The 26,733-nt window shown below is 44.8% G+C and overlaps 1 protein-coding gene across 1 annotated transcript; it reads left to right on the top strand.

Moving 5' to 3' along the window:
- The first annotated feature begins 574 nt into the window (after positions 1 to 574).
- On the top strand, positions 575 to 24,599 carry RBP2 (retinol binding protein 2). Its single transcript, XM_010356582.1, has 4 exons — positions 575 to 697; positions 15,002 to 15,180; positions 22,659 to 22,760; positions 24,320 to 24,599. The coding sequence occupies exons 1-4, from the start codon at positions 625 to 627 to the stop codon at positions 24,368 to 24,370; spliced, it is 405 nt and encodes a 134-aa protein (XP_010354884.1). The 5' UTR covers positions 575 to 624; the 3' UTR covers positions 24,371 to 24,599.
- Positions 24,600 to 26,733: the final 2,134 nt, after the last annotated feature.

The following is a 26,733-nucleotide window of genomic DNA, read 5'->3' as shown; positions in this document are numbered from 1 at the left end:
CACTAACAAGTTGTGATTAGACATGTGATTTAACCTCCATGATCCTTTGTCATCTGTGAAATAAGGATGCTTAAACATAACTCACAGAGCTCTTGTAAGCTGAAACAAGATGAAGTATGAAAGCTCCCTGGAACAGAGTAGAGTAGAGCTCCATGGGTGTGAATTCTGTCTTTTCAGTTTCACCAGCCTTGCTATGAGTGCTGGATTCATGGCTGATAGACTCCAGGCTTGAGGCCTGGATATTGGTGACCCATAGTACAAGCAGGGTAGACCCTGGATGTTTGTTTTCTTCCAGTAATGGATGAAATGTTCTGTGTGGGACAAGGGGCCCATGGGGGCCCAGCCAGCCAAAAATGAGCTGCTCTAGGGTCCTGCTTATGGTACAGGACACTGGGACACCCACGCCTGGCCATACCAGGACTTTGTTCCTGGGTTGCCTATAGTCTCGCTGAACTTTGCAAAGGAAAGTTCTTTTGAGTTATGCTTCTGCCCTTTGAACCTGTTACCTTCAGAGTCATAAACCTGGTCCACTAGGCTATAAAAGCAGCTCGTTCCAACACATTCTCCTTGCAACCTGCTCCTTGCCATCCACTACACACCCTCACTGAACCAGAGGCCACCACCATGACAAGGGACCAGAATGGAACCTGGGAGATGGAGAGTAATGAAAACTTTGAGGGCTACATGAAGGCTCTGGGTAAGGAAGAGACTGGGGATGAGGAGGGAAGCTGTTGTTGGGAGTACTGTGGTGTGGCCCTCCAGACAGTGCTGCTATGGAGTTCAACAGACCTGTGTGCAAATCCTCATGCCTCATGTACAGCTGTGCAATATTAGGCAGATCATAAATATTTTCTGAGACTCAGTTTTCTCATCTGGAAACTGGGAATAATGATAAATGAGATTATGTCTAGGATGCCTTAGCACAGTGCCTGGCCCACAGAAAACATACACTGAATGTGTACGTCAGGAGGATATACACACACGGAGTAAAGCCAAACTTGAGAGGATAACCCAGTTGTTCCCCTGCCTTGTGACTACCATCTCTTTGATAACCACTTGGACCTGATATTATCCACCAATGACCCCTGCATTGTTCTTTTATCAGTTTTGTAATGGGGAAGCAGAAAAGAAATAGCTAGCAAATCTCTCAACCTAGGGAAAATCAAGCTCATGGAAGGCAAGAGAGGCTTTTGTCAGATAGCGTAAACAACCCACTGCTTATATAACTTCTGAACTGGGTTCCAGGCCAAGGGCTACCAATTGGTGCGTGTCCTGAGTTCACCACAGGGTGGGTTCCTTGTGGAACTGGCAGAAAACACATAGCCCTGCCCAGCCTACAGGTTCTGCCTGGAACTAGAGTGAGTGGGCCCCCAGAGGGGAGCTCACAGTTGCTGGGTGGCTCCTGTGCTCCAGGTGCTGAGCAAGGGGCTTTGGCTGCCTGTCCTTATTCCATCCCTCAGCAGCCTCTTTATCACCTCTTCTAGCTTTAAAGTTCTCCACATACGGGGTTACTTCGCTGGAACTTCCTCCACATGTAGAATGAGAGAAATGGCAGTGGGTGGAGTTAGAGGTGCAATAATAACTTGGATATGATGGTGGGAGGTCTCTCCAAGAGTGGAAATCATGAGTTTTTTGGTGTGGTAAACTTCTAGCTTGAAAATGTCCACCATGTCAGTGAACAAGGAAAGCTGTGATATGTTTCACATTTGTGGAACTAAGCTCTTTCTTCATGTTCTTTTTTTTTTTTTTTTTTTTTTTTTTTTTTTTTTTTTTTTTTTAGACGGAGTCTTGCTCTGTCACCCGGGCTGGAGTGCTGTGGCCGGATCTCAGCTCACTGCAAGCTCCGCCTCCCGGGTTCACGCCATTCTCCTGCCTCAGCCTCCCGGGTAGCTGGGACTACAGGCGCCGCTACCTCGCCCGGCTAGTTTTTTGTAGTTTTTTTTAGTAGAGACGGGGTTTCAACGTGTTAGCCAGGATGGTCTCGATCTCCTGACCTCGTGATCCGCCCGTCTCGGCCTCCCAAAGTGCTGGGATTACAGGCTTGAGCCACCGCGCTTTGTTTTGGAGATGGAGTCTCGCTCTGTCACCCAGGCTGGAGTGCAGTGGCACGATCTCAGCTCACTGCAAGCCTCGCCTTCCGGGTTCATGCCATTCTCCTGCTTCAGCCTCCTGAATAGCTGGGACTACAGGCGCCTGCCACGATGCCCGGCTAATTTTTTGTATTTTTAATAGAAACAGGGTTTTACCATGTTAGCCAGGATGGTCTCGATCTCCTGACCTCGTGATCTGCCAGCCTTAGTCTCCCAAAGTGCTGGGATTACAGATGTGAGCCACCGTGCCTGGCCTCTTCATGTACTTTACACTGGTTTCTAACACTGAATAGCTTTCCTTTTCATTCTGGTTAGCAGGATTTTTACATCAACATAGTTGGTGGGAGGAAGAAAGAGGCAAAACTCCTCCTACCAGAGCCCCAGCCTCAACCCTGTTGCACCTGTGTTTTTTAGTACCAGGAGTGGCCAATAGAAATGGGATTCTGATTCTACACATGGGTAAATGGATTGGAGCATACCTTGGAACTAGAATTCTGAACAAGATTATACAGATGAGGAAACCAAAGCAGAAGGGTCAACATAGCTGGGACGAGAGTCCAGGGCTTGCTCTGGGACCTTGAACCAGTTTTTTAACCTTTTGGAACCTCAGTTTCCTCATCTGGCAAATAGAGATAATAGCCCCAGCCTTGCCTGTGCCTCCAGATGATATTGGATGTAGTTGTGGTTTTGAGCAATTAAAAGTACTTTAACAAGGGTTATTTGGAAGTTTCAAGGTTTCAAGAGTATGCTGAATAAGCCAGAGTCAAGTAATATAATTAGAAAGAAACCTTGTGTCTTTTGCTGCTTATGCTTAAATAATGAAAAGTCCTATGATGACTTAGATTTAAAATCTAGGCTCTGTTTAGTTTATGGCTCTGCAGAGTGGACCCCTAAAGCCCACCTCTCTAGGCTTAAGGTGAGAAGCAAACATTCCTACCACTCCCTTTCTCCTCCTGGGGGTTGGGAGGATGCAGAGTACACCATCACCTCTCTCCAAGAAATCCTGCCTCTAACAACACCTCTAACAACTTCCTCTGGACTCTTTTCACACCAACTTACACCTTTAATGTGAGTGAGGGGCTCACAAGTTGTGAATATGATATTTGAATGTCTTCATCATTGAGGTTTCAGATTGGACTTTGTAATTCTACTTGGTATGAAATATTTATTGTCTCTTAAAGCTTTAGCCAAAACTTCCAATTTAACATCACATTACATTGATCTCACTCTAATAAGCAAGTCGTTTGATCTCTTTGTCCCATGATCTCTGCAGCGTAGAGTATTAGGCTGACACTCCACTGGTTAAGATTAATACCATATGTATTGAGGTGGGATCCCTTGTCCTTCTCAACCTGCCATGGGAACATGGGTGGGGCAGTCATGGCAGTGACTGAAGACAGGTCTCAGGTGGGTCAGCTAGAAGCAGGCGAGGCAGAGCTGCCCCTTCAATCTAACCTGCCAAAAGCAGCCCAACAGATCTCAACAGTTTCCTCCACACCCAGGACATAAGGCAGGTTGCTTTCCCAACACTGAGATGTCAACGAAGCTTGCCTTCCTTACCCTTTTGAGCAGTGAGACCCTTAGTATTTGGGAAGAGTATGTGTAGACATCCCCAGATGTGTGACTATTGTTAAGGATGATGCCCATTCCCTGTCTAAGAATCATTGATTTCTAATACTTTAACCCCTAGCACTAGAGAGTTTTCTTTTTCTGTGGGCCTGGTAGAGCAACTCTACTGAGACGTGGGGTTGGGCAGTAAACTGGCTTTGTCACTAACCCAGTGACTCACTCTACACACTGGCCTCCCAACATGACTCAGCCACCAGCCTCAGCAGAGTAACACACCATGGCACCCTTTGGGTTTGCCACAAATGATGTCATTAAGAGTTCAAAAGGTGAGTGAGCCAAAGGTCAGTGGTACTTCCTCTCCTGCCTTCTTAGGCACCTGGTGTTTCTCACCCCAGACTCTTTCTTGACAGTGGGGAAACCAGCTGGTGAACTCCTTTGCCCTGAGGAACTTGTCATGTCCTGAAGTCAGTCCTCCTTCAGGTCAGATCAGGGGATGAAGGAGTGGGAGGGGTGGTCTTCATTTTAAAGGGGAGACCAAGGAGGACAGACATAAGGAGGTCTCCGTAATGTGAAATACTGGGAGAGAGTTCATTAACTCTGCCCAGGTGGGAATCATTCAACTTCTCTATCAAAGCTTTAGAAGGTGCCTTGGATGCCAGGGACTGTGCCATCTGAAGCAGAATCAACCCTGGAATCTGTTCTCAAGGAGTCATGTTACAGCCATGCACAAATGGTATTCCTGTTTTTTATTACTGTTTGATGAATCACCCCCAAAATGTAGTGGTTTGAAACAACCACAATCATTTAATTATTATTTCTCATGGTTCTGGGGGCTGACTGGGTTCATCCCGATGGTTCCTGCTTAAAGGCTCTCATTTGGTTGCAATTGGACAGCACCTGGGGCTGGAGCCATCTCAGGCTTCCTCACTCATATGCATGTCTGGCAGTTGATGCTGGTTGGCAGATGAGACCTTAACTTGGCTTCAACATCTACATGTGGTCTCCCCAAGTGACCTGGGTTTCTTCACAGCATGCAGGCTGTGTCCAAAGAGAAGAGATACAAGCTGCATGGCCTTTTATGACCCAGCTTCGGAAGCTACCAGGTACCACTTCCACCATATTCTAGTGGTTGAAGTGGTACCACCCTGCCTGCATTCAAAGAAAAGGGACATAGACCCCACCTCTCAGTGGGATGAATGTCAAGATTGCATTGTAAGAACAGCATGTAGGATGAGAGGTGTTATCGCAGCCATTTAAGAAAATATAATCTGCCACAGATGAGCCAGTTGAGATTCTATGCCTTGGGCTCAAAGGGGCTATGGAATCAAAAGAACAATAGTAACAAGAAGTGTGTGCATGGTGGTGAAAGGAGCTATAGTACATGGAGTCAGTGAAGGCTTCCTGAGTACTTCTTGGCGGAGTTTTGAAGGAAGAGCAGGAGTTATCCATGCGGAGATGGAGTCAAGCGTAGCCCCAATGGGCATGTGCACAGGCATGGGCCTGGGACACCAGAAGGCATTGTATTACCAGAGGGTGAAGTGCAAGGAGGAGGCAAAAGAAGAGTCTAGAAAAGCAACAGGCTCCTTAAGTCAGTGTGCTACACATGAACTTCACCTTACAAGGAGAGGTCTAGGAAGAAATTGTATGCAGAGAAGAGAGATGCTATCAATTCTCACTCTAACAGAGATAGAGTGAATAGACTAGCAGACTGTCAGAGAACTAAAGAGGTTGTTACAATGACCCTGGGAAGGTGTTGAGAGCAGTACCCAGAAAGGGTGAACAGGGAGATGTGCAGAGCAGGAAATAGGCTGGATTTGGTGACTAGAGGAGGAAGAGTCAGGGAGGAGTCAGCCTAGAAAATGAAAAACCATCACATATTTTTAACCAGTGAAGATGGGGAAGCATGTGTCCAAAAATTGGATAATGTTAAATTGATACATCTTTTAGGAAATTTTTATGCCATAAATTGTAACTATTTGGGGAAAACCCATTATTTTCTTAACTCACAAATGCAGGTGAGGATTATCTTCTATGAAGAACATCCTTTTCATTTAAGTTGACATGCACAGACTTAAAAGTGCCGTGGCTATCACAATCAGTTCTAGTGGGTCTCTGAAAGCTCCACCAGGAAGGGAAAGCCCTGAGAGGCTGAAGTCAGACAGCTCCCATCTAGGTGGTCTCTGCCAGAAAATATTTCCCGAATATGTGCCATGTGCAAAATCTCATCCTGACCATTTAAGAGCCTGCAGTCTAGCATGATGGGTGAGCACATACACATATTATTCTCATACCATGATACGCATCACACTAGAGCTTTATATACATTTCTTCATTTTAGTGAATTCAGTTTTCAACAAATGTATCGAGCACCTATGACACATCAGGAAGCGCTCTAGGCACTGGAAGTGTAGCGGGAAATGAGGAGACAAGTTCCGGCCAGCATGGAGTTTACATGCTAGTGAGGAGACAGAAAGTAAACAAATAGTTTAAGGTTATTTTGGGTAGTGGTAAGTGCTGGGAGGAAAATTAAAAGAATAATGGAGTGGAGTGTGGTTGGTGGTCAGGGAAGGCTTGAAGGGGTGACAGTGGAGCCCAGGTTTGAATGCTGACAAGTGTTATTCTGAACACAGGGAACAGCAAGTGCAAAGGTTTTGGGTTCAAGAACACGAAGCCAGGTGTGATGGCTCACGCCTGTAATCCCAACACTTTGGAAGGCCAAGGCAACAGGGTGACATGAGGCCAGGAGTTCATGATGAGCCTAGGCAACATAGTGAGACTTCTGTCTCTACAAAAAATAGAAAATAAAAAAATTAGCTGGGCCTGGAAGCACGTGCCTGTGGTCCCAGCTACTCAGGAGGCTGAGGGGGGAGAATCACTTGGACCCAAGGGTTTGAGAAAGCTGATGTATTGGGAGTTGGAAGTGTGTGAGGCAGAGGAGTTGTGGGTGCAGTGGGGGAGTGAGAGTAGAAAAGTAGGCGGAAGGCAAAGCACACACCAGCCTTCTGCTGGGAAGAAAAATTGATCCTCTTTGTATTCTTTAAGGATCACTGTGGCCACAGCATGGAAAATGAATCATAGGAGGGCAAGATTGCAAGCAGAGAGGCCGAGAGACCCATTAGGAGGCTGCAGTGTTGTCCAGGCAGGAAATGACCATGGCTTGGGCTACGGCAGTGCCTGTGGAGCTGAAGAGGACAGATTCAGCTTATATTTTGGAGATAAAGCTCACGGGGTTTGCAGATGAATATGAAGTGAGAGCAAATGATAGAAATGAATTTGGGTCCCAGACTTAGGCCTGAATAACTGGGCAGATGACAATCCCATTACCTGAAATGGGGAAGTCACCGGGAGGAGTGAGTTTTGGTGGGGAGGGACCAGGCTGGGGTGGCAGGGGAGCATGCATTAAGAATTCTGGTTTGCATATTTTGGTTTCAGGTATCTGTTACACATTCAAATGGAGTATTAAAATTGGCACTTTGATATGGGATATGGAGCTCAGGATACAGTCAGAGGTAAATACAGAAGAAATGCTTTCCATTTTATGGGGTGAGGAATCCAGAGAAGTGGAGAGACTAGTCCATGGCCACTTGTGGTTAAGAAATGATGGAGCCTAAGACAGGAGCCCAGGCTATCTGCTTCTAACACCCACAGCCCTTTTCTCAACACTGTTCTTGGAGTGTTGAGAAACATGGAGGTAGGGAAGAAAGAGCTTCACTGTGAACAAGGTATGTCCAAATGAAGGCATCCAAAGTAAATAGGCAGGACCCTCAGAAACATTGCAAGAGAATCACTCAGAGTCCCTGGGTAAAAATGAGTAGGTAGGTAGATGATTGATTGATAGATAGATAGATAGATAGATAGATAGATAGATAGATAGATAGATAGATAGATAATAGATGTCTGATGCTCCAATGAAGAATTTGTTTCATAAAATCTGGATTCCTGATGGTGCTCACAAGTCAATGAAGGTATACACCTTGCCAAAGTCTCTACTTGAACTATATGGTACCTAGTAGGACTTTCAAAGGGGAAATGCTGAGGGATGGAAAAAGCCTAGGTAATGATAGGTGTTATCCCTTTGTACAGGTCTCCCCTTGCATGTGTTGGCATCACCTCCACCCTAATGTCCATCCCAGTAAGTATGCAGTAGACTAAGAATGGAGAGGAGAAACTGTGCATAAGGAGCAGGGAGGCACACCAGGGTCTCCAGCTTGCCCCCAGTGCCTAGAAGGAAGTGAGAGGAGGAAGCAGGCAGGGATCTCATCTAATTCCTTTCAAATGTGTTCTCTGGAGCAGGAAGTGGCATGGAAAAAAGGAGAAAATTGTTCTCACACTCTGCTTCTCACAATTCCCTAAGAGTGCCAATGATTTGAGAATTAAGGAGTCCAGGTTTGAAGCCCATCAAAGCTGCACTTTGAATGGTTCTCAGATTTCATTTGATGAATACTTGTGCCTCTCTGCTCTTTAATTTACAAAGAGCACCTGCCCTTTTCGCCTGCAACTTTAGCTTTTTTCACAAGCACATTACACAGCATTTTAATGTTGAGTAGCATACTCATATTTCACCTTTATGGCTTGTATTGTTCAAAATGCAGTTATGAAAAGTATGCTTTAATAAAGTCACGTCAGTGTTGTTTTTTTCCTTCTGCAGCAGCTAAAAGCCATATATATTATTCAGAAATAGCTTGCCTTTGGACCTTTCCTTCTGAGATAGAAATTCATTTCACCTGGCTATAAATCAGACTCAGAGATACCCTTAATCCAGAAAAGGAGATAAAACATGCTTGATAACCCTGGTGTTAAAATACCATACCAGGAAAATAATTTTCTCTGCAAAGTACGAAGAGGAAGTGTTTTTATAATCTGTATGTGTATGTGTGTGTGTGTGTGTGTGTGTTCTACAACCACAGTTAAACCCTTTTGATTAGAAATATCAGGAGTCCACCAACAGAACATTTGGCTACCTTCCCTGGGGCAGAGCAGAGGCGACATGATTTACTGGGTTGTGCAAACACTGAAGGGTGGCCAAGAGGCCAAGCCATTTTTCAATCCAGAAGAGAAGTGATGCTTGATTCCATTTGCATAGTCTTCAAATAAGATTCCCCCGGCACTGGTCAGAAAGATTGACTAGAGATGGTGTTTCCAGGACAAACCAGTTCTGTCAGCAATAGATATTTTTAGCTGTGATCTACCTTTCTATGCAACCAGGGACAAGCAATACTTTTTATTGGGGAGGGGGGCGTTAGTTGTAAATGACAACAGAACGTGTTTGTAAAGAAATCGTCAGGGGTGCTATCCTAACTGGGTAGCTCTGAGCCCACCACTTAAATTCTCAGGGCCTCAGTTTCCACATCCATTGAGTGGAAATAGACTTGCTCTCAGAGGAACACTTCAGTTCTAAATTTCTCTGTAGATTTTCAATTATTCCTTAATGGTTTTACCTAGAGCCTTCCCCTGTGTTTCATCTGGTTAACAGATGACCTATGGTTTTTCTTTTCCCGTCTCCTAACTATTGTTCCAGAAGTATGGTTTAGCACAGCTCAGACCTTAGCGCAAAGGGCTGGAGAAGGAGCTGAAGTTGGTTCTACCCATCACCAGACTATAGAGTAAGGAAACTGATCCACGCAGAGAAAAGTGTCGCCAGGCTAGATTAAATGCTTATGGGACAGACCCCCTTATGACAGGAAGGGAGTGTATCAGCCACCATTCCCACTTTTCCTGCAGAGTCCAAGTCCCTTGCAAAACAAGGAGTGCACACAGCTATGGAGATGCATAAATATGAGCAAAACTTTCACTCTGGACTGACTGCTGACTTGGTCCCTACTTGACCCAAACAGATAAGGCCAAGAGTGGATGGCAATGTGTGCACTGAATACTGACAAACTACTTGGTACTATGTAAATCATTTTACCATTATTTTTACTGAATCTACACTGTAAATAGTCCTTTGAAGTGAGCATTCTTTTCCTCATTTTCCGGCAAAGGAAAAGTGATTTCTCCAAGGTCACACAGCTAGCTGGGAAATAAGAGATAGGATTGTACCTGCATCTGCCCCTTACCCTTACTCATTTATACCACAGTTCTAAACTTTAGCATGCACATGATCACTTGGAAGACTTGTAAGGACAAGCAGAGTCTGGCCAACAGAGCTCCTATTTAATAGGTCTGGCGTGGGCCCCAGATTTTGCATTTCTTTTATTTTTATTTATATTTATTTATTTAGAGACAGGGTCTTGCTCTGTCACCCAGGCTGGAGTGCCATGGCACAGAACCTGCATTTCTAACAGGTTCCCAGGTGCTAATGCTGCTGCCAGCCCAGGAACCTCACTTTGATAATCACTGTCCTGGCCCTTGCTGCCTCCATTAACTAATCCACAGTATATCTTGAGTACCTACTATGTGCCTAGCTCAAGACTCTATGGTGTGGTGGGTTGGGGAACACAGAGCAAGAAGATGGCATTGTCCTTGTCCTCATAGAGGTGAGACTGCTGGAAAGAATAGCCAACTCCATGAAAAATGCAGGAGAAAATGCTAAATACGGTTGGCAGGTAGAGGGAAGCAGTAAAACTGTTTGGCCTGGATAGCAGGTAAGGAAGGAGGCAAGAAAGAGTAGGAGGAGGCAAAGCTGGGGCTGGGCCTTATGAGATTTGGAAAGCTGGGACGAGAGTGACAGGGATTCAGAGAGCAACTGTTCAAGGGGTATATGGGAAAACACAAAGGACTCTAAGGAAATTGGCCTGTGAGATCAGCGGCTTCATAATGCTATTATGATGAGGGCAGCCTCCATTTACAGTGCCATGATTACAGGCTGCCAGCCACTGGGCAAAGTTCTTACAAACACCATCACATTTGATCCTTACAACAAGATGATGCAGTTAATAATAGCTCCACATATGGCCACTGCCCTCTGCTGCTTTAGATCTGGAACCAAATGTCCAGTGACGAGACTGAAGCTGGACACACTTGGGGCAGAAGGAGAGAAATATGAGCTGGAGTGTGACATGCCAGCCTCTTGCCAGCTCCTCCACATGCCACAAGCATGTGCTTGTACTCACTAGAACAAGGAGGATGCTCTTCAGTGGCTTGTAGTAATTTTAAGGAAGGGTTCATTTTTTAAGTCGGAAATACTTGACCACTTGGTCCCACCTAAACAGGTCAGCAATTACCTTGAAGAGAGAAAAATTAAACAGGTATTTTCATGATTGCAAGGCCAAGGTGGCTGAGATAAATGTGTCAGAAAGGGTTTGGTGAGCCCTTTCCATAGTAAGTTGTGTGGGACACCTGGCCGACTGCATGTTCCTCCACAGAGGGGCTCCGTGGCCACCTAAGACTTTGAAAAGCTGCATTCTGTACCCTCCCTCCAACTTGGAGCTATAAAGTACCTTTCCTATATTAAAGAATCTATGAAATTCTATAGGGCAGAAACCAGCTTGTCTTGGTTTTAATTCCTCATGTCCCAAACTTATTTGCTCACGAGCCCATTTTTTTGACCACTAAACATCTGATGGAGCTGTACCCCATGGCGAACACAATGGGGAAGTAGGGGCTCTGGGAATGCTGGCCAAGAAGACTAGAGGAATTCACAGAACCAAAGGCAGCTGAGAGACCATTCGTCTCAGCCCGCACCCCATGCCTCACAGGCTGTGTGGCTGGGACGCGCTCACGTACAATTCCATAAGCCACAGAGGTGAAGTTAAATGAGCTACCAGATAATGTACCCGGCTGGAGTGTGATTGCTTCAGCTCTCACTTAATATACAGCCCTGGGTCTAGAAAACAATTGCCATTTGGTTGGGGATAGTATGCAAGGGCTTTGGAAAACAAACTGCCTGAAACAGGGAGGGCTTATCCAACTGAATCCCACAGTCCCTGTGTCTCCAGGGAAAATTTAACAGAGTCAGAAGTTACTAGTATCTTGGGTAGCCACGGAAATTGCACACATGGGGATGATCTAACTGTGTTACCCCAGAGCTTGGGGAGCACAGCACTGGCCCTGGAGACAAATCGTCCTAAGTTCAAGTACCATCTCAACTGCTTCCTCACTACATAATCCAGGGAAAGTGACATGACTTCTCTGAGGCAGTTTTTCTGCACTGGCAAAATGAAGATAAAATAAAACTTAACTTGTGGGTTTGTTTGAAGAATAAAGTGAGGAAGGTTTCCCAAGGGAGGTTACACCCTGAGCCACCATCCCTAGACACTGTCCCTAGACACAAAGGGATACCATCCCTAGACACAAAGAGGGTCTTAATTGCCACCCCAAATATTACCAAGAGTCCACACAGCATGGCTCTCAGATTCACCTTACCTAAAATTCAGTTCCCTATGTTTGCCCATAAAACTAGTTCACTGTTATTCCCTGGCTCTCACCTTGATCGTCCAAGCTCAGAACCACTGTTTCTTCCTTCCAACTCAATCTCTCTATACATCTATCCAATTACCAAGCCACTCTGATTGCTGTTTCAGCCATGCATGTTTAGAAAAGTAAACTAGCCTCTCTAGGTCTTACTTCATCATCTCTGACCTGACAAGTAGGCACTTAAACAGTACCTTTCAAAATTTTTAAACCATAAAAGTCTTTTTCCAAACAGCCTCCTATGGACAAAGTTCAAAATCTGAAATCACTGAGCTCTACCACCCAGAGATTCTAGATCTGGAATAGGACCCAGAAATCTGCATTTTTTTACGTTATCTCAGGTGATCCAGAAAGGGAACTAGCTTTGGGACCCACTGGTGAGTTCCTAGACATGGAAGGTACTCAACAAATAGTAGAGAATGAGAGGTGAGCAGGGCACTGGCATTTGTGCAGCAGCTCATGCCAACTTGAACTTACTTCTCTTTTCAACTTAGGATACAGGCATATAATCCTTTTACCTTCCAGCTAGCTAATATTACTTAAAATTATTCCATCAGGCTCAAATCTGACTTTATACAAGTTAGAGTCTAAAGGAATACCCAGGGCCCTTATGCAGCTGTGATTCTGTTGTAGATTCAAATTGCTGACCCAAAGTGAGGTTCAAGTGGCCAATTTGGCCTCTCCTTGATTTTGGGGAGAAGAGGAGTAATAGTGACTAAAGAAGGATTTTTTTTTTTTTTTCTTGAGATGGAGTCTTGCTCTGTTGCGAGGAGTACAATGGCACAATCTTGGCTCACTGCAACCTCCGCCTCCCGGATTCAAGTGATTCTCCCACCTCAGCCTCCTGAGTAGCTGGGATTATAGGCACCCTCCATCATGCTCAGCTAATTTTTGTATTTTTGTAGAGACAGGGTTTCACCATGTTGGCCAGGCTGGTCTTGAACTCCTGACCCCAGGTGATCCACCCACCTAGGCCTCCCAAAGTGCTGGGATTACAGGCATGAGCCACCAGGTCCAGACGCAAAGAAGGAGTTTTAAAGGAAATGGGTCAGAAAGAAAATGGGGAGAGAGTGAGGAAGTGATGCTTGGCCACCATGGGAAGGGTAGCAGAGTTGTCAGTCTCCAAACTGACAGGAACTTCCTGAACTACCTGCTGCTCTCTCTCTCTCGTGGTCACAATATAGTGTTTGTCCTGCACCGGACAGTGCACAACATGAAATGTCATCACTTACATATCATAAAGATGGCACTGCAGTTCTCAGAGAAATAGCACTTGAGAAATTTAAGCTGTTCTTATTCTTGAGGTCATTATTATCCTTGGGTTTTAATATAATCAATCCTAGTGTTTTTTAAAACCTTCTCAGTGGATTTTCTGAAAAAATATTAAGTATTTAAATTGGCATCTAAAGATATCTGGAGAATTTACAGGCATAATGGGAATCAGATATCTGACTAAAGACCAAGAGAGATGATTTCATAGCAAGGGAAGAAATTCAAGTATTTTCAGAACTATCTTCTCTTTCTAGATCTACTCCACAGGCCAACAACTTTTTGGCATGGCTGTAGTTGAGCCACATTTTATGCTTAACTAGGGGTTAGCTTCTTGTTATAATGTGCAATGGTTAGGAAATTCAACACTCCTTTGGTTTGTTTCAACATTTTCATAATAAAAATGTAAACAATTATCAACCTATCCCTTAAAAGCAACAGATGGGTGTGGTGGCTCACGTCTGTAATCCCAGCACTTTGGGAGGCTGAGGCGGGCGGAACACGAGGTCAGGAGATCGAAACCATCCTGCCTAAAATGGTGAAACCCCATCTCTATTAAAAATACAAAAAGTTAGCCGAGTGTGGTGATGGGCACCTGTAGTCCCAGCTACTTGGGAGGCTGAGGCAGGAGAATGGAGTGAACCTTGGAGGCGGAGCTTGCAGTGAGCAGAGATCGCGCCACTGCACTCCAGCCTGGGTGACAGAGCCAGACTCCATCTCAAGAAAGAAGAAGGAGAAGGAGAAGGAGAAGGAGAAGGAGAAGGAGAGGAGGAGGAGGAGGAGGAGGAGGAGGAGGAGGAGGAGGAGGAGGAGGAGGAAAAAATCTCTGAATATTTATTGTCCAAAATATGTTTAAAACTACATTGGGGGCCAGGCATTGTGGCTCACACCTGTAATCCCAGCACTTTGGGAGACCAAGGCACATGGATCGCTTGAGCTCCGGAGTTTGAGACCAGCCTGGGCAAATGGTGAAACCCCATCTCTACAAAAAATACCAAATCAGCTGGGTATGGTGGTGTGCACCTGTTGTCCCAGCTACTTGGGAGGCTGAAATGGGAGGATCACCTGAGCCTAGGAGGTCAAGGTTGCAGTTAGCCAAAATCACGACACTGTACTCCAGCCTGGGCGACAGAGTGAGACCACATCTTGAAAAAACAAAACAAAATAAAAAACAAAAAACAAACCTTTACTGGCGGCTAAGAACTGAGGCAAAACAGTCTGCTGTTAAAATGGAAGTTTGTAACTATCCCTCCCCACTGTGGACATTAACAAAAGTTTCCTAAGTTTCATCTTTAACCATGATTAAAACTGGTGATTTCCAAAGTCTTTTTCCTTTTAAATCATCAGATCTTTTTGTTCAGCAAACTCTTAGGAGGATGCCCAACAGGTCAGATAGAATAGAGGTGCTGTGACGTGTGTGCGTGTGTGCATGTGTGTGTGTGTGTGTGTGTGTCGGGGAGCTGCAGCTTAGGGTTGAGTCTTGCGTGCTACATCTCCCTCCCATCAGGGATCCTGAGGAGGTGCCAGGAGACTCCTAGGTTTCCCAGCAACTGACTGAGATGCCCAACTTGGCCACGAGTAAGATGCTTGTTTCCCACTTAAGCAAAGACAGGTGGCCTATACACAATCTGTGTCTCTAGTCTTGAATGTTTGGTCTTGTTAAAGAAATGAATGAGTCCGGCTGAGCACATCATAACCTCCACAATTCCCTTTACCAACAGATATTGATTTTGCCACCCGCAAGATTGCAGTACATCTCACTCAGACGAAGGTTATTGATCAAGATGGTGATAACTTCAAGACAAAAACCACTAGCACATTCCGCAACTATGATGTGGATTTCACTGTTGGAGTAGAGTTTGACGAGTACACAAAGGGCCTGGATAACCGGCATGTTAAGGTACTGACTGGGGCTAGTGTTTTTCACTCACACATTCTGTGCAGGGGCTGGCTATTTGGTATCATGATGAAAAAAAAATGTTAGAAACAACCTGGGAAAAATCAGGAAAGGAGGACCAGGATGGCCTTAATCATGCTGGCAATGAAAAATTATTGAAAGTTTAGTAGGAAAAGGCAGGCCTAGGAGAGATTAAGAGCTCAACCTCTCCAGGATCGAGGACCAGGGCCTATGAGTCATATACAGCCATGGGCCTGGTAGGCAGAGGGAAGAGGGCAAGGTGGAACATCACAGGGAGGGACAGCACCTGTGCCCTCTGAGGCCAGGGCACATGGAAAGGTGGCAGCCCTGCCCAGTGCCAGCCAAGCGCTGCCATGGAGGAGAGAAGCCTGAAGGTGCCAGATTTTTTTTAGGAGACATAGAGAAATCAGATGTTTTTATATAAAATATCTCAAATTTTTATGATTCTGCTGAGAAAGAGCAAATATAAAATAAATAAAACATCTCAATTATAGATTATCCCAGCTGATTTCTTTTTTTTAGAAAAGAATGATCCAAATTAAACCAAAAAAAAAATCAGTAGGTTAAGTGAAGTCAAGATTTATCCAGCCCTAATAACTTGGAGAAGCCTCTGGCAAGTTTGTGGCTCTGTCCTAGCATTGCCTTAACAAACAAGAGATAATCTAGGCAACTCTCCAGGTATCAGAAAGCCAGACTTTAGCTGTTTGAACTATTGAATATAGGTGGGACCCTGAAAGCAGGCAGAAACAACTCAAGTTTGCAGAATAGGAAGGCCCTTGCCCACAGGAGCTGTTTGCAAATAAGGCAGAGGCAGCAGGAAGAAGTGGAGAGATGCTGGGAAGGCAAGGGAAACACCAGCTCTCCCCAGCATCACTGTGTGGTATCCCAACCCAGTAACCAGCCCTCCTGCTCACATTTATGCTCAGTGTGCCTGTTTTTGGTTTTCCAAATCAAATTACACCTGGTCAGTCCCCACCAAACAGGAATAGGAGAAATCCAATCTCAGTTGTATTTAAGGATTCCACCCAACATTCCCATCATAACGAATCCCGGGGACACACAGTCCAAGAGATTTGGGAAGGTTCCTGGCTTGTCATTTATCATGGTTGCAATTGGCTGTTCACTGTCTATGCCCATGCATTTTATACAAGGGTGGGCAGTTTGAATATTCAAAGCATCCTTTCCCTCTGTGCCAATTCAGCCACTGGAACTTCTGTCCTATCTCCCAAACTGAGGGAGGACAGAGCTGAGTACTCTGACCCAAGGTATCCGTGCTGTCGCCTTCCCACCCCCGGCAAAGAGCCAGCTCTTCAAGTGTCACAACAAAGCAAGCAACACCCTTTGCCCTGCCCTTCCCCGCTCACCATGAGTCCTGACCTTCCCAGGGTCAGGCCACCACCCTGAGACTCTCACACTGTGCTTCCAGGAGCTCCTGCAAAGTCAGAGGTCTCAACTCTCCCCCAGAGCAATGGGCACAAGCTCTGATTCCTCTCCTGGGGTGGGGAGGAAAAGTTGCTATTATTATTTGGTGACAACTTAAAGGCCAAGAGAGCTGGACACACTTTATTTCTCAGTCAAGTTGTCCTGTAGCATTGATAGTCGCAGCCATCAAGTCAAGGTTGAATTATATTTCGTGTTCTTTGCTAAAGAAAAGTAGGGAAATATAAAGCATGATGGAAATTTTTCCATCAGAGCACTCTTGCATGAGAACTTAAGATTCTGGGCCCTGGAATATCCACTCATGGAACCCCTCACTGAGTGGATAATGGATCAACAAGCCTTTTCTGAACCTGTGAACCATCTGACTGAAAAGCCAATTCATCAGACACCAGAACTGCCAGGAAAATTGATCTCACAATTTTTTGCATCACTCTGTTATTCCAACCCAATTAGTGCAAAATGTTTCATTTTCCTTCACCTTTCTGTTTTGGGTGTGGGCTCTTGAAAAGCAGGCCTGTCCTGAGTTGATCCTTTGTCACCTTTGATGGCAGAGAACTTGCTCTTCCTAAAATAAATCACCCTTCCAGCCCTTAATGGATTCCACATGTTAACACTACTCCTACCTTTCTTCTGCCTCTCCATGTTCCATTTTCTCCCCTCTCCAGAATCAGCAGTTAGCCCTGCAGAGAGAGAGAATCCTCTTTCCTACAGCTTGCATCCTCTTTGCCTTCACTAGAAAACCAGAGTGAATGCACACACACACACACACACTCTCTCACACACACACACTCTCACACACCCTTGGTAGGGAGTGAGAAGTACCCAGGACAGTTTGCCCAGCCTCCAACAATGGGTCATTCCCATGAGAATCACCATGCAGAGCAGATGCCCAAGGAACTACCTACTTCCTGTAACTTCACTGGAACCCTTCAGCTGGAAGGGTATGCTAGAGAGTGGGCAAATCTCTTTCTCAGATTGATTTTTTTTTTTTTTTTTTTTTTTTTTTTTTTTTGAGTGCTGGAGTGCAGTGGTGCAATCTCGGCTCATTGCAAGCTCTGCCTCCCAGGTTCATGCCATTCTCCTGCCTCAGCCTCCCAAGTAGCTGGGACTACAGGCACCCGCCACTATGTCCGGCTAATTTTTTTGTATTTTTTTAGTAGCGACGGGGTTTCACTGTGCTAGCCAGGATGGTCTCCAATTCCTGACCTTGTGATCCATCCGCCTCGGCCTCCCAGAGTGCTGGGATTACAGGCACAAGCCATTGCACCCAGCCTCTCTGATTAATTTTTTTTTTTTTTTTTTTTTTTTTAAGAGTTTCACTCTTTTTGCCCAGGCTGGAGTATAGTGGCGCAATCTCAGCTCACCTCAACCTCCATCTCCCAGGTTCAAGCAATTCTCCTGCCTCAGCCTCCCAAGTTGCTGGGATTACAGGTGTGCACCACCATGTCTGGCTAATTTTATATATATATATATAGTAGAGACAGAGTTTCACCATGTTGGTCAGGCTTGTCGCGAACTCCTGACCTCAAGTGATCCACCTGCCTCGGCCTTCCAGAGTGCTGGAGTTACAGGCGTGAGCCCCCATGCCTGGCCTCTCTGATTAATTTCTGTTGCCCACACTTGGTGGCATGCCTGAGTGAACACCTACACACGTGTGGGAGTGTGAGGATGTGTGAGTGTGAGAGCGTGTGTGGTACTCCTCATGCTATTGTTTTCCAGGGCTCCACATCTCAACTACGTGATCACCCTTACAAGCCCTCTGGAATCTCCCCACTCGGCAGTGTGGAGGAGAGGTGCATGTTGTGCCCTGTCCAGCTCAGGGCAGAAGCAATGAAACCACATTGATCACAGAGTCAGTTCTCCTCTGAGGAGTCAGGGACCCCCCTCTTTCCTTCCTGTGTGTTCCATGTATTCCCAACTTCCTATCCTGGCTGATTTCTAAGAGAAGTTACAGCCCCTTTCAAAACTACACAAGCTACCCCAAAATAAAATAAAATTAAAAATAAGTAATTGATAGCCATGGAATGGAATGTGGAGTATATGCAGCCATGAGAAAGGATGAAGGACAGACTCATGCTACAACCTGGATGAACCTGGAAAATGTGCTAAGCGAGAGAAGCCCCACACAAAAGGCCATGTATTGTGTGATGTATATGAGACATCCAGAATAGGCAAATTCATAGAGAGAGAAAGTGGTTGCCCAGATACAGGGGATAGAGGAAATGAACGGTGACTGCTAATACATAGGGGTTCCTTTTGGGACAGGAAGAAAATCACCTGTATTTAGATATAGTGATGGTTACGCAATCTTGTGGAATAAAAGCTACTGAATTGTGTATCTTAAAAGGGTGGATTTTATATTTTGTGAATTATATCTCAATAATAAAATAAGTACTTGAAGTTGGGGCAGACGGTAAGGGCAGGGAAAAGCTGGGATAGACAATGGCGGTTAGAGCCAATAATGCCATTCTGATGTCAGAAGAAGATGGGAGCCCCCAGAAGAGGAGTGGCAGACAGGGGCTGCCAGGGGAGGGGCCCTGGAGGCAAACCAAAGAACTCTTAAGTGAGGTAAAGTGCACTGAGAAGGGCTGAGCATGTGAATACTGTCCTTCAATGCTCTTAAAGAGCTGTCATTTTCCTTAAAAAAAAAAAGTGTTGGCAAGTAATTCAAACTTACAGAAAAGTTACAAGAATATAACAAAGAACACCTGTATACTCTTTACCAAGAGTTACCACATTACATTTTGCCCCTTTGCTTTATCATTTGCACATGCTTTCTCTCTAATATGCAAATATTTTTTTCTGAACAATCAGATGCCTTAGCCCTAAATAGTTCAGTGTGTATTTCCTAAGAATTAAGATATTCTCTTGTAAAACTGCAATATAGTTATCAGCTTCTATAAGTTTAACATTGATACAGTGCCTGTATCTAATTTATCATAAAGGGCAGCTTTAAGCAATGTTAGCTTTGGAAACTGTGATAGTGGAAAGCATGGTGGGAGCCCAGGTTTCTTCTTTAATTCTGTGTACAGCTGTCTGCCCTTGGAATGTACTCCTTCTTTATCCCCTAGCTGAGAACCAAGGGCTTTCCTCCCTTGTATCCATTTCCTCAACCTGAGGATCTTTTAAGGCAATTGAGCCTCTTTTTAAAATCTTTTTTGATGCAGGGAAGAAGGGCACCAACTAAAAGCAAATTAAATTGAGAAATTTTAGTTCATTTAACCATTCTCTTCTTTCTGCTTCTTATTATTTTTCTATAGGAGTAAGGCTATAATATTGTAAGTATTACCATAATTTATTGGTAACCAATTTAGGCTCAGAACAACTTTTAATCTTGCTGTCCAATATGAGTTATTAAAATAAAATATTAGGACAAGCCCCATGCACTAACATTTTTCTCCTTCCTTCTTCCTTCCTTACACAAAATTTGCTAAGCCCCTACTACATACTAGGGCTAAGTCAGTAGCTAGTGATAAAATGATGAATCAGACGCCCTCTCCTGCCTTCATGAATTGCAAGCCTCCTGGGGAAGGCAGACAACTAAATGAACAATGACCATACAGTGCCCATATTGATGGACATGTGTGCACTCTGGTAGGACCATAGAAACTAAGGCAAGGAGGCAAATGGATTTACTTCAAGATTATGCTTCAACAAACAGAGATTCATTCAACAATGCTGGTCACTGTGCTGAGTCTGGTGTTGCAGAAATGAACAGCAGATACAGCATCTTCTTTCGTGGAGCTTACTGTCTACTGGGGGAGACAGGCATCAATTCAACCAACATGTATTAGGTGTCTATCATGTGTGAGGCAATCTGGGAGTGAGGAGGACAGACGACACCGTCCTTGCCCAAATTGAAGACATGAGTCCTTTCTCATCTGTTTAGAGGAAAACTCAGAGTCCAAGGCTCATCATAAGAAAGAGCAAATTATTATTCCAGACATCATCTTCCTCGCAGAAGAGCAAGGAAGGCAACCTATAAAGTGAGCTTCTCCAAGACCTTTAAAGATGTGAGGCTTAGGATGGTCCTAAAGGAGGAGGAGACCTTTTTTTCCTTTAGAAAACATGTAGAATTTTATTTTCAAATTAGCTTTGGGAATATGAATATATGCAGATGGTTAAAAAAATCAAAAAGTAAACTTTTCTTTCTTTCCTAACCCCCAGCCACTCAGTTCTCTCCTCAGGGACAATCACTATTAAAGGTTTCTTTTACTTTCTTGCAGGAAACATGTACAAACATATGCATGCATACATATTCCCCCCTCTCTGCTTTATGCATTTGGCTCTGCTCCTTGCTTTTTCGACTTAAACCATACACTACGGCTATATTCTTTCAATGACTGCATAGCAGGGATGAACCATACCATATTTAACTAGCCACCCACTGACAGAATTTACGAAGCTTCTAGTCTTTTGCTGTAACAAACAATGCTGTGATGCACTGGGGAGTAAAATGAGGAGGAATAAAATTGTACATAAAGTATATAATATGGTCAAGGTCAACTATTATTTTAGAAATAGGTAGATTTAACGATCTGTAGAAAACAGATTTGCACCAAAAAAAACAGGCCCAAATGTACAAGGACACTGGGGGAAAAAACACAGGTCAGTTTATCACCAACTGGGTTTATAAGATACCAAGAAAAGTAAACATCTGGTCCTTAGCATAATATTGTTCAGAGAGGCATAATGTAGTTTGCACATACTTGGAAGAAAATCAGCTAGGATCAGGGTCATCCCCGAAGAACAGCACAGACACAGAACCATTCTTCAGATGGGAATAACGTAATCATTTTAGGAAGGGCATGCCTAATTTGGGCACAGAAGTGGTTGGCCCTGTAGGACCAGCTAGGGGTAGTACAGATTATAGCAGGTATTAGGAGGGGTAAAAGTGGGGAACAGAAGGAGGAGAAATTTGAAGGGTAAATAGTTTGTAAATATGTACACAGGGGTTTGAGCACTCTTGGGATTCAGCAGGCCTACGGCTTCTCCAACCTGCTGGCCACTGTGGCCTGGCTGTTCAGCACATGTTCTGCTGCTGCCCCTGTGCTATTAACCAGTTGGCATTGCTGCTGGGAGGAACCCAAGAACCAGGAGAAGGTCCACCCATCTGGTTCTGGATAAGAAGACAGTACTGGAACCATCTGGGCAACCCCCTGATTATTTAGGGAGCTCCCCTGCCTTTATTGATGTCCTACGGTGGACAGTTCTCACATTGTGATTCCTGAAGGAAAATTCCCAGAAGTAGAATTTCTAGATCAAAAAGTATATGCAATTTTATATTTTGAAAGGTAATATAAAATTGCCCTCCAAAGAGATTTATACCAATTCATATCCCCATGTGCTGTAAGAGAGAGTGCCTGCCTCTCTACTCTCCCTCCAATTTAGTGTATTATCAAACTCTTTGATCTTTGACCATATGATGAATTGTATCTGAAAAACAAAGTCTTCATTTGCATTTCTCTTATAATGTGTGAGGCTGAATATCTTTTTCTTATGTTTAGAAGCCATCTGCTAGGGCTCTTTCCCCCTGGTAAGCTGTTGGTTCCTGTTCTTTGTTAACACGAACTATTAAGTTAATGACATTTTTCTTATTGATTTACAGGAGCCCTTTATATATATAAGGAAATCAAATCTGATGTTATCATTTTCACCCAGTTTTTTGTTTCTCTGTTGACTTTAAGGTATTTTCCCCTTCCAGAAATTTTACATCATTATATAGTGAAATTTATCATCTTCTTCCCACTGATTTGAAATGCTATCTTTACCATAAGGACAAATGGAAAAGTAGAATTCCTTAAAAGAAAACAGAGCAAGTCAAGATAAGCTGGCTTGGCTGGAATGGAGGGTGTATGTGGAAAATGACATTGGAAAGATCTTGGCTCCCTGAGGCTGAGGGTTCTGCCCTTTGAGCAAGCAGGACCCTGAAATGGCTGCAGGAATTGCAGCTGCAGGTTTAGATGTGTTCAGTCCCTCAAGATCATATGTTTGATTTGCCTGGGAATCTGTCTTTACAGACACTGGTCACCTGGGAAGGTGATGTCCTTGTGTGTGTGCAAAAGGGGGAGAAGGAGAACCGCGGCTGGAAGCAGTGGATTGAGGGGGACAAGCTGTACCTGGTAAGTACTGGGGTCTGCTCAGCTCCCCTCCATTGTGCTTACACACGCTACTGTGGTCACCTAGCCAGGCACTTTGACAAGAAAAATGGCCCTGCACTCCTACCCTGAGCTCCAGCCAAATGCGTGTGGTCATATAGTCAGGAAGCCATTCCCATCTGGCTCAGGGGACTCCAGGAAGAAATCTATATGGCTGTTTCTGTGAACAGCTGCAATTCAAAAGAAAGTTCAGAATGCTGAGTTAGGAAGCAGAGATCTAAGGAGAAATACAGGGAACCTGCTAAAGACCAGCTGGGGAGAAATGTGAGCCACAAAATGTAGATGCCCTGGAGGAGGGTGGGACAGGGCTTTCTCACAATGATGGGAGCCTGGGAGAGGGAGTGGGGTAGGGAGGAGACGGGACCCACTCTGACTGGGAACTGCCACAGGCATTGACCTCTCTCCATAAGATATGTCCTCCTGACCCCAAAATGTTTTAGGTTAATTTGGTACTAGAACAGAGCAGTAGGAACAATAACTGATATCCTTAAATATCTTATACCTGTCGAGACAGCTTAATTTTTCATTCTTCAATCTTCAAGGCATTTCATGGGTTCACCATTCAAATGGCGAAAAATCTTTCACTCCTTCATCCTTTTTCGTTCATTTGTAAATGAATGGCTCATTCAGTGAATGGCTCTTCATTCATTAATTCACTCACTTTGGAATCAGGCAGGTACTGGACTCCAATGTCAGTATTCAGGTTGCCACGGCGCCCTTCACAGTCAGCCTTGCTTCACCTGAGATCTTTATTTTGAAGGCAATGTCAGCTGATGATATATGGGAGGCATTCATCGTGTTTTCCACTGATGGCTTTCCCTACCTGCACTGGTTTGGATGATGGATTTTTCTAATTGTAATACAATCCCCAGTGGTCCCTGTGGCTTAGACAATGGATTCATAGTCAACTGCAATGATTGTGGTGGTCCTTCCCACACTCATGTTTTTCCCTCCTCTTTCGAGAATCAGTGAGGGTCAAATAAGGCCTGGGGCTCCCTCTATCTGGATGAAAAACAGGACCTTGTCGGCTGCACAGGCAAGCCTGGGAAAGCCTTTCTGCACCTCACACCCTGCGGGTACCTGTGCCACCACCAGCCTCTATTCTAATCACCAGAGGTCAGAAAGCCAGGTTAGAGGGGCAGCTCACTGGCCAGCATCTTTTCAGGCCCTTACCTTCCAAACATTTCTCCATACTAGGTCCTTTCCTTCCTCATGGCTTCGCTGCCTTTTATAAATTAGGCCATGTTACTTTAATCATGGGAGTAGGAGAAATCCTGTCCAAGAGGGTCATTTCTTTGCATTTTTCATTTTTATAGTTGTTCAAGCTCAATTCAAGTGTCAAAATCAAATTACTGCTACCTGCAGGGCATGCCCGCTGATTGGGTCTGTGAGATGCACTTTGCCCAGAATGCCTAAGTGTCCTCTTTATTCCAACCTCCCACCCCCAGATACCAAGGGGGCTGAGAGCTGGGCAGAAGAAAGGCCTGGCCTCTTAGCCCCTCACCCACTTTCTGACGTTGCAGGAGCTGACCTGTGGCAACCAGGTGTGCCGTCAAGTGTTCAAAAAGAAGTGATAGCAACGCGGGAGGCCTGCCAAGCACGAGCTCCCCACTGCCCACACTGAGTGTCTACTGGCTTTGAGAAGCAGCTGTGGAGACCTTCCCACGCTTGACAGCCCCATTAAGGCATCTGGATGGGTTTTAAAGAGAATGCATAGGTAGCAGTGATAGACATATTCTCCTCCTTTAAAACCTAGCATTAAATGGAAAAACAAAAATTACTCCCATATTTTGAAACCCTTTATATCGATCTCTGTTTATTTCTAGAGCTGTCAGTTTTACCCACGGACAGAAGAGATGACTGTCTGTGTGATTTTTCATGTTTATTAATTTGTTTCAGTTTATTTTATTTTGTTTCTTTTTTCTTAGCTTGTTTGTTGGTTTGTGGGGGACATGGCAGGTGGGGAGGAGGGTATTTTACCTAGAAACATTCTGTGGCCAACACAGCATCTGCTACTGACTCTTGAACATCCTCGTTTGAGACTCACTCCTTTGGATAGCACATTATTTCTCCAAAGTTCTATTTTAGGATACATATGCCTCCCAGACTGCACCTTGCCCTGAGCAGCCTGGGCAGAGCTATTCCAACAGATCTGCAGTGCCAGCTGCTCTTGGCCCAAGCCAGCCCTCTGTCCATCAGCCCTGTGCTGCAGAGGGGGTCACTAACCACATGTCTACTCAGGCTCAGTGTAGCTTCTCAACTACTGCCACATGCCAGATGCCACAAGCTCTGGGGCCAGGAGGCCTGAGTTCAAGTCCTGCCCCTTCACTTCTTAGCTGGGTGACCATGGGCCTGTCATTTAGCCTCTCTGTCCTCATTTTCCTCTACCATGATATGGAGAAGAGATAAAACTATCATCTCCTCCACTGGGTCACTGTGAGGATTAAGCAATTTAAAACATGCAATGTGCTTGCAATGGGCCCTGGTATGTGGTAAGGATTCAGTCCCTGTTAGCCCTGGTCCTTCTGCTGAGTTACCCCCTCCACAGTCTCAGAGGTCCTGGTGAGCAGATGCTAAATAGAGATAGGTCAATACTTCCACAACCTTCTGGTGCCTTCAGAACATTACGTTCATTATTCTGAGCAGAATTGTATTTTGCTGCTGGGTACACAGATGGAATAGCGCACCTGGAAGGATAGAGTGGTTAATGCAGACAGATTTGTGATGGATCATTCATGGGGTCCTAAGTTCATGGGGTCCTGCAGGTAAAAGGCATATCCTTCATCCTTCTGTCCCACCATGAGGCAAGCATTCCCTTTGTAAGGCAGGTTTATCCCCAGAGGGGTAGCACATTATATAACATGGTGTTAGCACACTTTGGTATGATTTGAACGATCAGATCTTTTCATTGATTCTGAACATCCTAAATGGGATTAGGGGAATGGATAGAAAGGCTGCAATCCAGCCACATGGCCCAGGGCCAGCCTTGGCTCAAGCCCTTTGATCAAGCCATCATGCCATGGGCCTCCTGGCAAGCTGTGCTCCCAAACAACCATGCCATGTTCCTGCAGCAAGAAAGCCAGAAAAGTGCCTGGCTGGAGCCTCACGTTGGCTGGGAGAAGAGAGGAGGCGGAGTTCTCTCACATGCATGGCCTTTTTGGTCAAGTCAGTGAGAGGTGCTGGGGAGAAAGGGGAGCTTCCTGAGGAAGTGCAGACCCCCTCTCCTGGGGCAGACAGGGAACCAAGTAGAGGGACCAATGAAATGGACCCTTTGTCCCCACCTTCTTAGAGTTTCCCCAAGAGCCCATCCCCACTCCTATCACTCCTGCCAGGCTTGCCCTTGCTCACCACAGGCTCAAATGACCTCTCATCTGTCCCTCAAGAAAACCCTATTGAATGAGGTTGTGTCTGAAGCCCACTGGGGACTCACTGTAAAGTATTCCGTGCAGGTGAGGGGTTAGTATTTATTAATGATTTTTGATCCTGGGTTTTGCAAAGTGTATCCTAGGAGATATTAGTCCCTAAGATTCCATGAAAAGGTTTATGGTCAAAGAAATTTGGAGAACTATATCCCCTTCCTAGACATTCATAATGAGAATTAGCATTTTTAAAGCTCTGACAAGTCCTCCAGCAAAGACAACCCGTCTGAAACCGTGGAATTCCCTTCACCCAGAAGAGTTCCACATCCACAGGGTGATTTGGAAGCAATGAACTCATTCTCAACATGTGCACGCCACTTTTTCAATTATACATGGCAACAATATACTTTAAAACTCTCATTTTCCAAGTGGGATAGTCTCAGTACATTTTTTCCACAAATGAAAAGTAACGGAATGAATTAGTTTACATATAGTATGAAAGACTCATAGTGGCTGTATTCATTCTACTGAGAATTCTTTTTCAAAGAAGATGCATCTGAACTCAAAATAGTACAGTT

The sequence above is a fragment of the Rhinopithecus roxellana genome, chromosome 1 (genome assembly GCF_007565055.1).
Source record: "Rhinopithecus roxellana isolate Shanxi Qingling chromosome 1, ASM756505v1, whole genome shotgun sequence".
NCBI lineage: Eukaryota > Metazoa > Chordata > Mammalia > Primates > Cercopithecidae > Rhinopithecus > Rhinopithecus roxellana.
This window is presented reverse-complemented; position numbering and strand designations above follow the sequence as displayed.